The sequence below is a fragment of the Lipotes vexillifer genome, unplaced genomic scaffold (assembly GCF_000442215.2).
Source record: "Lipotes vexillifer unplaced genomic scaffold, Lipotes_vexillifer_v1.1 scaffold1149, whole genome shotgun sequence".
Lineage (NCBI taxonomy): Eukaryota > Metazoa > Chordata > Mammalia > Artiodactyla > Lipotidae > Lipotes > Lipotes vexillifer.
The window spans coordinates 605,773-623,140 of NW_006796238.1; the positions used below are offsets into that span (position 1 = coordinate 605,773).

Consider the following 17,368-nt stretch of genomic DNA (forward strand, 5'->3'; position numbering starts at 1 on the left):
TCATTGTCTTGCTACAACTATTTCTAAAGGGAACCCTGGAACCGCTTCTTTGTGGAGAAGAATTCTAGAAATATTTTCTGAGCCTAGAAGCAATAAAGAACAAAAATGGGTGTTTGTTATGTCTATATCCATTTGCTGTTTCCTACCCTGCATCTGGGTGGGAATCTCTACTTTCCTCCACCTGTCCTTTTCCTGAATGATTTTTAAAGACTTTCCAAGTACGTTATACTGTCTGGAAGAGCTATTTTTACAAGAACCCTTGGGATTGTGTCAGGAATGCAGATGTTCAGCACCAATTCTTATCCCAAGTCTTAGAAAACAAAATTCTGGAAAAAAACTATTATAACTTGCAGTAACATAAGCAAACACATATTGGCTCTTTAATTTATGTTTAATTAAAATTAGGGATGGATATTTCTTTCACATCCTAGGAAGCCCAACAAACCCCTTATCAGTAAAAACATTTCCAGGAAAACATTCACGTTTTTCAAGATTTAGAGAACCTCAGACACTAAGTTTCTGAAGAACACCACCAATATTCTACACTGATGTTCAAGTATTTTCTAGAAGCGATTTTATCTGCTTAAAGGAGATATTAAGGCACTGTGATCACAATTAATTTGGTCAAGAGTATAAAGTTGAAATGAAAATCATTATTTTAACTCCAAGGCCACATCACTAGACCATAAGGTAACATACATTTCATTATTCAGGGGGTATAAATGTGTTAAGGAAATCTAAGCTCTATACTTTCTTGCTTTTTGTTATTTTATTTTATGGAACATTTTCTAAAAAGAGGAAAGGAAAGTAAGAAGTTGAAACTCCAATCCAACCTTTTAAGGTGTTGACTTAAAGTTTTAATATCAGTCCTGTCATCATCATATTGGATATTTCAACATGTTTGGGACAACAACAGAACAAAAAAGAATGTATTTTGACTACCAGTTATTTAAAAATGTGTAATAATAATGTTAACTTGCTTCTGAAACAATGTATATAATCACTGATTTTTATTTTTCAGATATAGCTTAAATGAAAATGTTAATAAATGCTTTTTGGTGTCTAATCTGTATTGCTCCACCGAACTCCTGGTTTTGAATTAATACATACAAGGTTCTTATTACCTTGATTACTACGAGCTGTTTATCTTGCAAATAATACTAATTATCTCCATTGAGAAATATGTGAAGCACTCTTTCTGATTAGCAACCCTGGGAAGGCTGACAGCCAACTAGTAGCTCTTGAGTATGCGTGGGTGACTCTGGAAAAGTACACTCGTGTAAAGCATACAGAGCCACCATGCTTAGGACTGTCTGCAGCGCTGACTCTGTTAGGAGGGTAATAATTAGCTCTGGTTTCAGACCTGAATCGTCTCTAGGAGTACTGCTGCTTCCCCGTGCTGTGCTCTGGGTGAATGGCAGGTCTGGAGGGCCTGGCTGTGGGCAGCAGCTGTCTGCCAGCATCCTAGATTCCTACGAATCGTACAAGTGCATACGTGCGCACACAGACACCCACAAACCAAGAAAAGTTTTTCTGGAAAAATCTCTCTATAGGCAAATTTCTAGAAAACACAGTGTTTTTTTTATGGCAGATATGTTCTTAAATTTCTTTTATAAGTTAAAAAAATTTCATATGGAAGTAATAAGATAAACATAGTTAATTCCTATGTCCCTTATTACTTCTCCTTTTGGGATTTATTAATGGTTTGCATACTTCACGTAGCTTTTCTGTGTAAATTCGCAAGCCTGCTTATTTGATTGAGGGAAACAAAGATGAACAATTATGTTGTTTTTTCAGACCTAATTCAGGCACTCTCTTCCTTAAGATTTCTTGGAGGGGGTGGGGGTAGGGGGAATGGTTGGACTTGGTTAAGCAATGTGAGTATCTAATAAGTGGGAAAATTCCAAAGCTTCACTTGGTTTATATGGCTAAATATATCAGGCCTCCTTATAGCCCAACAATTACTGGTAGCCTGTCCAGGGCCATAAAACTGGAGATAAAGTTGGCCAAGACAGAACCAAAGGAGATAGCTTATCTGTTTTACTGTGTCTTCATATGTCATTCTGTTACCACAGTTGCTTTTCAAATGTGACCATAACTAGTCAGAAAACCATTCAAATAAATCAGCAAATTGTTAACATAATTGCAGCCTAGGAAAAGGTAAAGATGAAATGTTCCCAAATGAAGCTAGAGGGAAAACTCTATTAATGTAGACAATAAGAAAAAAAAAGTTGAGGATACAAAAATTCCCTAATCTGGAAGTGGGAATTTCCATGGGGTATGAATGTGTATTTAAGAGTCTCATTGAGTCATGGAAAAAAATCTCCTACAGTTGGAATTTTCAAATTCTTTCAGCCACTACACATTTATCCTTTTTTTCCTTTGTATATATTTCTCATAACAACACCTACATCCTTGTAATTTCTAAAGTACTTATCTCAGAGCAGTTTCTTTATTTTAAAATGAATGGTGTGAAAATGTTCCCAAGACTTGTATTATTTTATGGGCAGATAGAGAAGCAATATTTTTACTTTAGGCCTATTTATTAACTTTGTATGCTTTTCCAAGGAATCTTGGCTGTCGGTCATATTTTTCTTCCTTTACCAATCTCATGTTTAATAGGAAAAGACAGTACTACGATTATGTGATTATTAAAAGACCACAAAAAGAAAAATTAAAAAAAATTTTAACAGAGAATGGTATATCTTTTTCCAGGAATTCAGCTTGAGAGAGCTCACAAAATGACTGGATTCCAAGAATAATCTGGACCTTTTATACTTGTCTTATATTTTATCCTTATATTATTGTTATTGTTTATTTTCACAGAGACTATATCTTGGTAACCTTTAACTGGGAAAAATGTGCCATATTTATAAGCACATGTGTATATGTGTATCTGCACATTTTAATAGCTATATTCGGCTGGGAGAGGGGTGTCAGATGGTCAGAATTCTGTTATTTCAACCTGCCCCTCTGGGAAATGGCTGAGGACCAGCGAGGAAGGATCTTCACATTAGGGGCAATGGTTTGTTCACTGTTTACAACTTCAGCATCTAGCACAGTACTTGGCCCACTGTAGCACTTAATGAATGAACAAAGAGGACAAAAAGACACCTGAGAACTGAAAGTCAGGACACATTTTTTTAGAAAGAGCCCCACTCAATATTGTCCCCAACAGGCCGAATCTATAATTTCCTCACTTTTGTAGGATTGGACAGTACATTCCTTAGGGTCTTCGTCAAGGCAGAAGTCCCTTGCACATAGTAGGTACTCAATAAATGAGCTCCACTGAAGTAGCAAGCTAGATCAGAAGGCTGTTGTGAACCTGACACACTAGTAACAGTGAAAACTAAATGCAAGTCCCCAAACCCAAACAGTCTAAAACGAGGTACTCAGTAGCCTATGAAATGGTTAAATTATGATCTGCACTTCTGGCCTAACAAGGCACAAAAGTACACAGAGCACTGTGGAAGGCCTTCCTTCAAAATTCTTAACATAAAATCTGACACCCCAAATTTCAATTATCTGGGGAATCCATTTCTGTGACTACCTCACTCCTTGATGGTGCCAAGTAAATAAAGTGTTATTTAAAATAGTCCTGAAAATAACCAGGCACTCACTCAACTCGGCAGCTCACCTCGTAGTGGATGAAGGATGGGTGCTTGCGCAGAAGGCCCAGCAAATCTGCCTCCTGATTAAGCAACGACCGGCAGAAATCAGAGTGAGACAAGAGAAGTGTGTGGATCAGAAGGCACAAGTGTTGATGACGGTCTATCTCGGTGCTGGGCACACTCAGTGGAGACTTGACTACCACTGCTCAGGGCCTGCAGCCTGGCTGGGTGTGAATGAGGCTGGGCCCATGGCAAGCGTGAGGATAGAGACATCTGGGGAGACAGCTCAGCACTCTCGGGTGGAGCTGTTTCCCCAGGTGGGAGAGGCAGGAACAGACAAGGGGAAGCAGGCTTTCCAAGAGGTCAAATAGCAAGGTCAAAATTCCAGGCCGAGGTTCAGGGAAAGAACTCGGATCAAAGGCTGGGTCACAAAAGAAAAAAATAACAGTAACTGGGGTCTCAGTAATGAGAATGGAGCCAGGAGCAAGAAAAGCCTTGAATCTGAGCCACGATGATCAAATACTTTGATATTCACTGACTTATTTTCTTCACCCTCTCCTTTCTTATGATAAGGGTTCTAGAGAAGTAATGCCAAGGACATGGACTTGGGGTTAGAAGACTGAGCTTGAGTCCCTGTCCTTTCATTATCTTACACATGATGCTGAACCTCTTTGGGCTTCTATAAAGTGGGAATTCCCACTATTCCTACCTCACAAGATCATCGTAAGACTCAAATAAGATCATAAAGAGGGGACTGTTCCATAAACTCGAAGTGCTAACAGAATGTTACTTGTTGCTATAATTATTGTTGAAATGACTATCCTGCCTGCTTAGAGCTAGAACTGGTCTCAGATGATGGCTCAGTAAATGAATTATGAGTCCTTTTGCAAGCCTCAAATGTTCAGCTGATAAATGCTCTGACAACTGGCTTGGCATTCTGAATCCTGTCCATTGTAACTTAAGCATCATTTCTATCTCCACTGATAACATGAAAAGCATCTGGGATGTGGGTGGGTCCGTGACATCCTTTCATATGGTCTGGTAAGCTTTGGAGGGTGTTAGTGACTGGCCACTGGTGCCTTGCACATCTGCTGAGTTGCAGTCTGAATATCATTGTTTCGACTTTTGACTGTGTCCATGCTGTCTCGAAGAGAAGAGAAATCTCTTCGTAATCAGCTTATCCAGTGTGAGTTGAAACAATGCTTCTGTGTGCCTGGCTGAGCCCATGCTTCCTCTCTCATGATGGGTGCCTTGCTGGATCTTCGAAGATGAGGGCAAATTCATCACAGTACAATTTATACTGTTTTGGTAGTTTTGCCAGTCGTTCTGCCATCCTCAAGCTGAAAGAGGATATGGAAAATCCATCTCTAGAAGATGTCCTTGATCAGCAAATCTTAGTTTCAGTAAGTCAGTGATATGAAACTTATGTCAATAATGAGACAATTCAACCAGTGCTTTCTTAACAATAATACTGGTGGGGGTGGTCATGTTTGAAACAATAATGTCCTCAGTGTCTCTGTCACAGCACTGCAGAACACCCCTATTGCTTTCATCTGGTCTAAGATCTCCATGGAATCTTTTAAAAACTTGGTTCCCAGAAAGCATGAGGGAGTCACAGTCTTGAAAAGATCTAAGCTTGCTGCCCTCTTTCAATATGCAAGGCCTGAGGCCGGCCCAAACTGACAGTTTATTATCTCCGAACATTTTTTTAGTTTCATGAACAAAATAGAGACTCCCTGAACTGCTTTAAAATGTGAGCTGATTTGCAGGGCAATCGCTTTCCAATTAAGCTGAAAAAGAACACCATTTTGCGTTGTCCTTCAAATGCCCAAACTACGGGTGGCAGGACCACAGTGCAAGGCACCAGTGCAGGGGCACCGAATACATAAACAAGCATTAAATATACTTTGCTGGATTCCAAAGCAGACCCAAGGCAGTCTCAAATTATATATGTATACGTTTTTAAAGTGAGGAAATGAGGACCAAGGTAACTTTTAAGTAGAAAGAATATGTTGCAGCCAGGGATGAGGTCGGCACACAGGGTGCACGCTGTGAGGTCCTGCCTGGTTGAGGATGTGGCTTACAGACTCATCTCTCAGTTTGCTCTAGCAGCCAAGGGGAAAAATCAAACCCAGAGCACCACATGACTCTCAGGGTCCCCAAGGACCAAGCACTTGTTGGTCTTAGAATGTTCTTGGGGATTCTTAGTCTTGGTTCAAGATGCTGCAGAATGAGAGCTGGAGCCTTGAACCGAATCTTATTTTCGACTGGCAGTGAGTATTAAATTCTGTGGTCTCCAATGGTCTGGATCCCTGAATTGGGCTCTGTTTCAAACGAATGTGATAAATCCAGCTTCTCTTAGATGTGAAAGTAAAATTCACTGGATGTATAAACAGGTATCCTGTAGACATACATGGCAAGTGAAAACTTGGTCAAACTGCTAGTAATTCAACTCGAATTGAAAAATGTGTAAAATGCAATGCATCACTATCCTCTCATGTTCCGAACAAATTTCAAAAAAGTTCTAACTGTTCATTATTGCTTGTCCCATATCAAATTTGGATTAAACTGATGGTATGACCCCAGACCAAGATCTGGCCCTGCCAAGCCCCCGGGTAACAGATTTCCCAACCTGCGTGATGATGGATAGTGAGCATTTCGGGAGTCTCAAGTGCAGAGGATGACAGGTACGTACGATCCAGCTCCCTGACACCTCAGCAGCCACCTGTGACGGGAGATCCATCAATGGGCAAGGGATGTTCTTCAGTAGACATTTTCATTCCTTCGCTCTGCCCTGTTATTTTACAACAATATTGCAGCAGATATTTTATCTTCAACAATCCGCCAGACACAGCACAGAAAATACTTCAATAGGGCCTTTAAAAACAGTTCACTGGGTTGCTCACCATCTCTAATACTAACCCTCATGTATTAAACAAAGTGAAATCATTTTGCTCATTTAAGGTTAAGACTATACAATGAGACAGCTTAAAATGGTACAATCAGAAGTGGAATTCGAGAACTAAAATATTAGAAATAAACTATATTGGAATCACCACCACTTTTTTTTTTTTTTTTTTGCGGTACGCGGGCCTCTCTCACTGTTGCGCCCTCTCCCGCTGCGGAGTACAGGCTCCGGACGTGCAGGCTCAGCAGCCATGGCTCAGGGGCCTAGCCGCTCCGCGGCATGTGGGATCTTCCTGGACCGGGGCACGAATCTGTGTCCCGTGCATCGGCAGGAGGACTCTCAACCACTGCGCCACCAGGGAAGCCCTCACCACCACTTTTAAAATAGTTATTTCTAGAGGGAAATTACTTTAGTCTAATTTATTTGAAAATAAGTTTGAATGGAACACCTGCAATTCCACAAAAAGTTGTAATATAATAGATGACCATTTAAATAGATGCCTCTAGTCCCTAGAAGTCATACAAATACTATGTGGTAAGTGAACTGATTTTTTTTTTTTTCCAATAAACACACCAGGAGTTGTACTTACAAATAAGTGTTGCTGCTAAAAGCACTCACTTTTGTGGGCTATATGCTTGTGCTAAAATGTTGTTCATGTAAAAATTCTATTTGAAACTTCTCTTCAAAATCGCTTTCAGAGGAAATTACTGTGTCATAGAAGACAGAGTGCCTTTACTTCACTGTCACTTTTTGCTTCTTCTGAAAAGTTTTACCCAGCTAGATCACCCAGCCTTTCCACCAGACTTAGATGTGAATGACTCTATTTCCTAGAGTCTAATAAACCTTTAAAGTCAGGGGTTTACAAAGCTAAGAATTTTCAAAAGGATGTGCGTGAGGCAAGCTGCAATGTCAGTTTCAGCAGAGAAGTACCAAAAATATTCTGAACGACGGTATTCTTGCAATAGCTGTACAGTTCCCATATAACTATTTGGAAAGGAAAAACACTTCACTTGGATATGTAAGTCTTGGTTATGTTTAAAAGTAATTTCATTATGTTAAAAATAATTTCACTACTTTATAGTTGGACCTTGCATTGATGGGAACAAATAAACAAGCTTCATATAAAAAGTGCTGTCACATGCTTTAAATACAGGTGTGCTGAGACCTATCCATTCCTTAGAATTGAGGCAAACAGTGGAAGGAGATGAAGATGAGGATTTTGAACTAAGATGGTCTAATAAGCCATGGCTAGTAAAGCAGGACATCTCTCAAAACGTAGACAATGTGATTATCAGTTAAAATGCTAAATTCTATTAGGTTGACAAAAGCTAAAAGGAAACCAATTCTGCTACTTCTTGTCAATGGTTGTACCCTAAAGAAAATGGAATCTTTCTTTTTAATGTCCATAAGCCTTTTCTGAAGGGCATGTCTCTTAATAACCTTCATTAACTTCTGTTTGGTTGCCTAAGAGTTGTCTCTTATCCAAAAAAAGTTTAACACAGTCTCAGTAGAGATTGTGTTTATTTAAGCTTGTTGGAAAAACATTCCTATCATTTCAAGAATGACTAAATATTTTTCATTCACATAGCTGGCATTCCAGACTCTGTTTTCCTGCCTCTGTTGATTAGATGAAAATTAGCAGGCCCACGTCTGAACTATTAGATTCGATTATGATCTTAGTAGGAAAATTATGAGACTCCTGGCAGTAATGCCCATTTAGGTATGGGAAGTAAACAGCAGAGGAAATAAAGAGGAACCTGCCCCTTGCAGGCCACTTCCACAGGGAAATACTTAATAGCTGGGACTGCCAAATGCCGGAAAATCACAGGCAAAGGTTTCTCTAATCAAGTGTTTCAGAATCAGCTCTGAACCATACCATTCTAATGTTATTTGAAATACCTAAAGATATTTTAAATCCCCAGAGAAAACAAAAATACTATGAAATTCATTCATGAACAATTTTGGATGCTTAGGTTAAAGGACACCTAGGTTGACACATGGTCATCTGCTATGCATTTGTTACCCCACATATGACCTTATTTGGACAAGCCAAAAAACACACTGTGCTATATTTTAATTTCCATTTATGGAACTAGTTTCCAGGACACTTAGAGTTAAAGGATGAAACAACATGCCTAACAGTCTTTGAAATATTATGAATATTTTATTATTCTTGGCCTACTAATAATAGCATAGTATATGGCACTGAAGCAGTACCACCCATAAACTGAGTTTTGATCCCTGTTACGTACCAGAACATTAATATCATGTGACCCTGTGGCATCTTTGACACCACTGCCTCTGGGGCCAGCCAAACTATGTTTGATTCCTTGCCACAGAAGCAGTAGCTTAATCGTTTGAGATACTGTTTGGTGAGGAAGTATTATGGGCGGGGCTGGAAACATATTTTCTTGTTTCAAGGAATTCCCACCCAGATATGTGCCTGGTACAGACTTTTCCAGCAGCCCAGTAGAAACCTCATTTGAAGGGTGGCTTGATTCAAACTAAATCAGAATTTATGGAAAGAATATAGCACTCCCATAAAATCAGTAGTGAGGAGGAGGAGGACAGTCTATTTCACAGCTCAAAGACCTCCAGCCCTTTAGAGGACCACAGCATATGATCTACTGGGTGAGCTGATGCTGAAGTGGCTCATTAAATCCACAAGGTCAAGAAATGCCTCATGTCCTCTCTTCAACACTGTCCCAGGTAGGACCAGGATTTCCCAAGTAAGGGATCCAAGACAGCCGGTTGGCAGGAAGATGGTTGATGGCACAGCTATCACATTCCATCCTAAGTCCAGAGAATTAGAAAGACTCCACGGACAGGGAGTCAATTTTTACTCTTCCATTCCAAGAGTTGGTTAAGTCCAGGTTAGCAGAATCACGAGGCCTGCCTGAAACTCAGCTGTTTCAGACAATAACTCTGCAAATAACTTTCATTTGAAGTTCTTATTACGGAAAAAATCTTTAAAATACTGAAGTAGATAGAATAATATGATGGACCCTCATATACCCGTTACTCAGCTGTGACAATCTACAAATAACTCTCTTATTTCCTGCGTGAATTTGGAAATGGATTTTGCTTTTGTTTCAGAGAAACAGAAATAGTACAAAGGAAAGTACCCATTGTGGTTGGAAAGTACCCAACCACAAGCATGGCATTTATTTACTAGCAACTCAAATCCTAATATTGAATGCTAACTTGTAAAATATTACCGATGTTGATTCTAGTTCTTGAAAAGTGATACTCTTGGCGTTGGCTCTGAAATCCCCAGGGTCATCAAAACCATCAACTCATCCCACCTGGAGACTCTGCACATACTGGGCCTAAAGAACACTCAGGTCACAGTGGCCACCTGGGCAGGGTCCAGCCACAGCCCAAGATGAGACAGCAGATCAGATCTGACATCAAGACTAATCAGGGATGATGAAATTCTCATCTCCTGCATCAGGTGGAGATGGCCTCACACTTGTCCACATATCTTGCATTTTTCTTGTTGCGTCATCACGGTCATGTCATTACATCATGAAGCCAGTATTCCCCTCCCCAACACCTTATCTTACTTTCTTTTTTTTTTTTTTTTTTTTTGTCCACGGGCCTCTCCCTGCTGTGCCCTTTCCCGTCGTGGAGCACAGGCTCCAGACGCGCAGGCTCAGCGGCCATGGCTCACGGGCCCAGCCGCTCCGTGGCATGTGGGATCCTCCGGGACCGGGGCACGAACCCGCGTCCCCGACATCGGCAGGCGGACTCTCAACCACTGCGCCACCAGGGAAGCCCCCTTATCTTACTTTTAATTATAAAACAAACGGATTTTTTTTTCATGGAAAATGGCACCCTGTCCTTAGGGTCCCTCTGACATTAAGAATCAACTTAGATAGGATTTATACCTGGCATTACTGGGAAATCAACTAGCAAATTATTCTCAATACCTAACTGTGATATTAAAAAAAAAAAAGTCTAGTTGAAAACAAGGCAGTGGCACTTATATACTCTCAGCGCAGGTCTTAAAAGCAGTACATTAAATGTGACAGTGAGCATTAGCCTTGGAGGGTCTGGAGAAGGCCCACTTTAATTCTGTGATTCTGGACTTCAGGGGCTGAACTGAGAGAGGATAAACCACAGTTTACAAACCAGTCTTGGAAGGCTGCCCCTGGGTGGGAGTTGAGAGCTACGTGTTCAGTAAGGAGGGTGAGCAGTCAATCTGAAGCTAACTGGTCCAACCCACCGTGTGCCAAACATACTTCGTATAACACTCTGCTTTCTGTTCTCAAAGTGCATTTTCAAATAGAAGCATTTATACATTAATCTTTCTTCAGTTCACCAGAGGTCAGCATCTGACCCCTGTAACAGCATTGGTTAAGGAAACCCTCTATCAGGGTCTGTTGTCTTACCCCAGTCTTTCCCCCTTCGCTAACTCACTCACTCATCATCCATTCATTAACCATTTTTGAGCACCTACTTACATGACAGGTACTGTTTTAGGGATTCAAAAGCATACGGTAAATCCTAGCTCATGGGGGACGTAGCCTCTTTTAAGCTACTGGTCAATAAGTGCACTTTGTCTCAGAGGCAGTATCCCTGCAGGGGTCCAGAGCCAGGGCTCTGGAGATACACTGCTCTGCCACTTCCGAGCTGTAGGCCCTTGGGCAAGTTACATGACTTCTGAACTTTGGGTTCTATGATCATAAATTGGGATGGCAGTAGGGTAGCTGTGAGGATCAAATGGGCTGATGCTCTTAAAGCACGGAGGCCTGGCTCACAGTCACAGTGTGCAAGAAATGTCAGCTACTCTCATTAAGGGCTACAAACAAGATGATGCAAATGGTGCTAGATACTGAGGAAGACAATTCTGCTGCCCTCCTTTTTTCTTTTTAGTTTGTAAGAAAATAAGGACATATCTCCCATACAGATGCTTAAACTGCAAACTTTATCTGCTATTCCATGTGTTTCCATTCTAGCTTTTTACAAGGGCCAGAAAATAAAAATAATGCAATTGATGAGCAAGAGGAGATGTAGAGAAAAGCCAATAGAACAAACCATAAGAATACAATCAGTTATAGACTTACAGACTGGGATGGCTTATCTGTGTACCTGAATTGGGTGTTGACACTAACTTGCTAAGACTTAATCAAGAGAGTACTTAAGTGCCAATTTAAACAGCACTCAGGTACTTGTGAATTGAGTTAGCTGTCAAGTAACAGCATAGTCTTTAAGAGCCCCCAGGTTCACATTCCCAGTCCTCCAGGAGTAACCAAGCACATTATGCTGTCATTTGGAAGGTATGTATCTCTAATAACAACAGCAGTCACAACAAGGTTCTTCCTCCCTGAAGGTCCAAACACACTATATTTGGTGATGCAGTAATTTATTTAGGAAGAATCTAAACCCACAATCCTTGTGTGGGGTCCCTTTCATCAAATTTCAGACTCTGACTATGTACCTTGGGACTGTAGCTAATAAGGGTGAGAGCCAACATTTGTCATGCAATTATGCACAGAGGAATTTACTGTGTATAAACTGCATAAACACCAGCCTTTCTGTTTCCTCCAAATAATTCTGGCTGATTATTTATTACACAACAATGCCTTGCTTTTTTCTTATTCTGTCTAATCCTTTGGCTCTTCGGAAATCACTTGAAATTCTATTTAAATAGGCTATTGAATGACTGCTGAGGAAAATATTTTTGAATACTTCCAGAGTCTTTCTTGGATCCTGAAAACTAAGCAATAAGATTTTTTGCCTTGCATTATTTTGTAAGTTTATTATTATTAATAAATAAGTTTATTACAATATTATTCATAGATAATAATAAACTTTTACGATCATTACCCTAAGCTGTACATTGTTTTTTTTATCCCCATGCCAAAAGAATCTTTGGTCTTCTGAACACATCTTAAAATGAGGGTGTCACTGGAGAGTTAACACAGTTTTACGTGAAACTTATTACTTAACTGACTTTAAAACAAAAACAAGAAACAGAAGATAAATTAGTTCTCTGAGAACTAAACAATGGAACCTTCTGCAAGGCTGAGACCAGCAGAGCCTAACAGCTTGGAATAAAGATGCCAAGTCTGGTGAAGTGAAGGAGACAACCTGAATGTGAGGCTTGAGAAGCAAATCGAGGATGAGTCTCAAAGGCATCCTTCCCCCGAGGTCCTCAAATTCAGGGGAGAGGGCAGGTGGGAGATCACATCAAAAACACCTGGAGTAGTTGTCAAACTGCAAATGATCTCCTCCCCTGTCATCAAACTCCTGTGTGTCCCAACACAGGACCGAGAGACAGAAGGGAACTAGAAATAGGGGCAGGTGGAAACTGAGATGACCTCTGGGAGCAGAGGAAGCAGACAAAAATGTAGTTGAATCTGACAGACTTCAGTTGATCCCAGCTCAGCCACATATTGGCAACTGACCTTGGGAAAAACCATCTACATCTCTCTAAACCCTAATTTCTTCATCTTTAAAATGGTATAATAAGGCCTTTGGCAGAGTGTTAATGTGAAGATTAAATGAAATCAGGTACAAATAAAAAGCACTTACCCCACAGAACCTGAATGCAGACATTCTGTTTTTCCTGGTTTAATTTAAAACAGCCTAAACAGTTTCTTTGAAGTTTACTAGGAGTTATCCCTTATTTAGCTTTGTGTTCGATGTGGTATCTGGATTACAGAAGGTTCTTAATAAATTTGTTGGAATTAATGGCTGACCCAAACTGTCACTCTTTTCTCAAACAGTGGAAGATAAGATTACAACGTGACCCAGCTGTTGCAGAGACCAAACTCTAAGTGATCAAACTAACATCTACTTCCTACCCAAACATCCATATGACATAAGAATAAATCAGTTTCTCATACATATAATATATATTTTTGTCTATTCACCAACTGCTTCCCTTCTCTACTCACCACGATGGAAATGCTAATGACGGCCAAAGATGAGGGCAAAGGATTTGCCTTTCTTAGTTTTAGAAAAAAGGCCCTACTTTTTTTTTTTTCTTTTTGTGGTACGCGGGCCTCTCACTGTTGTGGCCTCTCCCGTTGTGGAGCACAGGCTCCGGACGCGCAGGCTCAGCGGCCACGGCTCACGGGCCCAGCCGCTCTGCAGCATGTGGGATCTTCCCGGACCGGGGCATGAACCCGTGTCCCCTGCATCGGCAGGCGGACTCTCAACCACTGCGCCACCAGGGAAGCCCCCTACTTTTTTTTTAACAAGTTTTTCAAAGTCTTATTTTCAATCTAGACTCAAGACTCATGAAGTTAAAGGGTTACTGTTTACTGGATTATATATATATATGTTTTTAATTTTTCTTACATTATCATGCATATACATATACTTAAATACTTCAAACCTATAACAGATTGCCCCTAATTCCTAGGGATAGATATTCCCATCTTTATCTGCTTCAGAGGGCATCTTTCCTTGTAAAGCTGACCGTACATCATCAAACATATTATTGCACACTCCTTTTTCCAGCACTGAAACGCTGCCTTCAGGGGATAGGAGGAGTGTATGTGCGAGGTGGGTGGGTGATTTCCACAAAATTGGTCATCTGGAAGCTATAAAGTTTTGGAGTGTGGCAGCTGCATTCTGAGTAGAGTAATGGTGAGGGAATTGGTGATGTCAATAGAACCAGAATCCTCCAGCTTAAATTTTTATATGATTTTTAAGGTCTTTAATAATTCTAACCCCTCAGAAGTTAATGAAGCCAGTCAGGCAAACTCTGAAGTCTGAGTTGATTAAAATTTTGGTAGAAGCAAAAAGACTTCTTGACAGAGGACTCAGTCCACTTGACTGAATTTCTGAAAAGACCTGTCAGTTCCTTAATAGCTGTTTTAAAAAATTCTAGAAGGATCCATCTTCCACAAGGACTAATTTTTGACCCACTTTAGTTCATTTCACTATGCAAATGTGCTTCTTAATGACGGACACTTTCTGTTGGAACTGTCAGTATAGATATTCAATCTCTTGTCTGTACTAACAGACATGGACCAAGGATTAAGGCTGACTTGAGTAAGTGTGCAAAGAATCTTCCCAGGATGGGGGAAATGGACTGGAATAGTGGTTGGGATGGAAAGACTAGTCCAGGATATCTCAGGCTCTCTCCATTAAACAGGAAGAGAGGTAGTGAATGCAGGTAACCAAGACATAAGAAAAAGCCCAAAAGGAACTGCAAAGCCACAGCCATCGTGATATTAGAAGCAGAATGGATGCTCAGGGTGAGGACTCCAGGCAGTGAAAACCAGCTTTGATGGCTCCAGGCTTTTCTTCTAGCTGCCAGGACTCTTGGGCTTATGTAAGCATTACAAGTTGAACAAGCTATGCTTTGAGTCATGGGTCTTATTTCCAATTTCATTTCATTTCATTGTGTTGACCTTTGGATGTTAATCAGGCTTGCGGTGAACTGAATTAAAATGTATATATTCCTTGACTGTAAAGTATTCAGATAAGCATTATCTGCAGTGGCAAAATAAAGACCACACTATTCTCACTGTAAATGTGTAACATTTCCCCCAAATGATTAGTTTGGGCTGTATAATAAATTCATCTGCAACTGGTAACAGCATGAAGCAGACATTATGCCTGAGGAAACAGAAAACAAGCAAGCACATACTGGTAGAAGCTTATCCAACACGAGATATTCGCCAGGGGCTCGTTAGAATCTACAAGGGTTACCTTCACACACAGGGCAACACTCCCCAGGCACTTTGACGGGGTTCATGCAGCTCTGTCCGCAGGCTGTCGCGACACAGTGGGGTTCTCCGTTGATGCACTGGCAGAACGTGCAGTCGTCCTCCCGCCACCGGTCCCCGTGGGCACGGATCTGACCATTGGCATAGCAGCCAGCGGGATTATTGAAAGGATACACGGGATCTAAATTAAAACGTGAGTTCAGAGTAAGACTGAGGGCATTCTACATCTTATCTCTGCCTGCACCTAGAGACATTTTTTTCCCAGGTTCTCGTCATCAGCAGTTCTTTTCCAGCTGTGCTCAGCAGAAGCTCAGGGCCACAGGAGGTGTCTCTAGGGGGACATGCAAAAGCAGCTGTCATGCTGAATTTCTGTCCACCCATCCTGACACGGCACACAGGGCAGGGGATCTGAGGCATAAAAACCAATGTGCAGGTGTTATCATTTCATAAAGGTGCAAAACTTCGTGGACGGAGCTGTGGGCTGGTCGTGAGAAAAAAATGCTGATCCATTTTAGGCTCTGATGATGCCTTCTGAGTTGTCAACTTAAATGTTTATTACACCTCCGTTTTACCTCCTGTAAAGTGGAAAGAATAATGCCCCATCTAACTTATAGTGAGCCTGTTATTTCCAGGACTAACTGAAGTCTATCTCACGGTGCCTGGAGGCACAGTGAGGTGTATACAGTTCCCTGCTGTGGTCTTATTCAGGACAGGACTCACACAGCTTCTCTAAACCATTCATGGCACTGCTTGTGCCCTGGAGGGAAAGCTGTGAACCTACGCCATTTTTCTCCCCCAAGCTGAGCAGTCAAGCAGCAGCTGAGGCTGGGGAACGTAGGTAGCCAAGGATAGTGTAAAAAAGTTTTCTGAGGTTGCTGACAAGCACATAAATAAAAAATCTCCAAATATCCTTATAAATGAAAGCAACTAGATAAATCACTCAATGTTCTTTTTCAGAAACATAAAATCTGGCCTCAAGAAGCAAGTGCCGCTGTGCTGGAAGCAAAGTCCAGGCAGTTCCGAGTTTGATCCTCTTTATTCCAAAGAGGTAGTAGGGCATTACAAGAGAGTTAGAAGGCCAAAACTGAAAACCACGCAGTCACAGCTTCAGAAGGGCAGTCTGCCAGAGATGTAAGCAGCCAAGAGACCTGAGTTAGATAAGACTTTATAAAATTTCTTTATAAAAAATATTACACTGCATACTTCATTTCTACTTTGAGCCTGGATCTGAATTCCAGGAAGTGAGACATAACCGGATCTATGCCCAGACAACTCATTATGATTATTACACAGAGGTCCATATCTGTGTTTTTACATGACCAACTGCTACATAGTTTCAGAGACTATTACACACCGGGGGTAGTAGCTAGGGAACAAATCAATTGGGAAGGTTAAAAGTTGTGACTTTCTTAAAATCCCTGATGACACCTAAAAAGTGAACTACCTTTCTCCTATGTTAGCAAAAATAATTTCTAACAGGGAAGATGGCCTCCCTGTTATGAACCACTGTTCAATGTTAGGAATGTAGTTTGCATACTCTAAGCAATTTCATATCTTCAGTATTATGTGGTAAACAGAGCTCAAATATTGAAAAGAAATGGATTTAGAAAACAGAAAAAGTTATGGAACATGGCATGAAATTCTGTCCTCCCATTTCACATGTGGAGGTAAGGGCAGGGTGAGTGTCAAGACATGAGACGGATGTGCCTGACTCCAGACTGAAGGTCTGTGGTCCGGGCAGGACAAGAAAGCTCACGTGATCCTCCTTTCTGGGGAAACAGTGTAGTGCAGTTAGACCACAGTCAGGCACCCACTGTTCCTGGCTTCACTGGAAACTCAGACAAGTGATTACTTTTCTGATTATCCTGATCCTTAAAATGTGTGGATTGTAGTACATGATATTCAGAGTTATCATTCTGAAATGTTTATTATTTCTGCATAGGAGAGACAGGAGGGTCGAGCCTGTTGGAGGAACACGGACCTATTATTTCTTGGAGGGAAAAGGGGAATAAAGAGAAAGCAGGCCCTGGAGATCCTTCTACCCTGGGCCACAGTGGACACTTGTCTGAGCCTTGCCCTGGTGTCACCACCATGCCACACCATGACCCCACTCTCACCACCACACATTTTCAAAGGATGGGGAGCCCTGCTCTCACCTG

The 17,368-nt window shown here is 41.1% G+C and overlaps 1 protein-coding gene across 1 annotated transcript in view; it reads right to left on the minus strand.

Annotated features, from left to right (window-relative positions):
- CRIM1 (cysteine rich transmembrane BMP regulator 1) overlaps positions 1–17,368 on the minus strand; it is a 206,737-nt gene that overhangs the window by 56,421 nt on the left and 132,948 nt on the right. Inside the window, exon 8 of the mRNA XM_007468391.1 lies at positions 15,193–15,390. Within this exon, the coding sequence (XP_007468453.1) occupies positions 15,193–15,390 (198 nt within the window). The remainder of the gene's footprint in view (positions 1–15,192; positions 15,391–17,368) is intronic.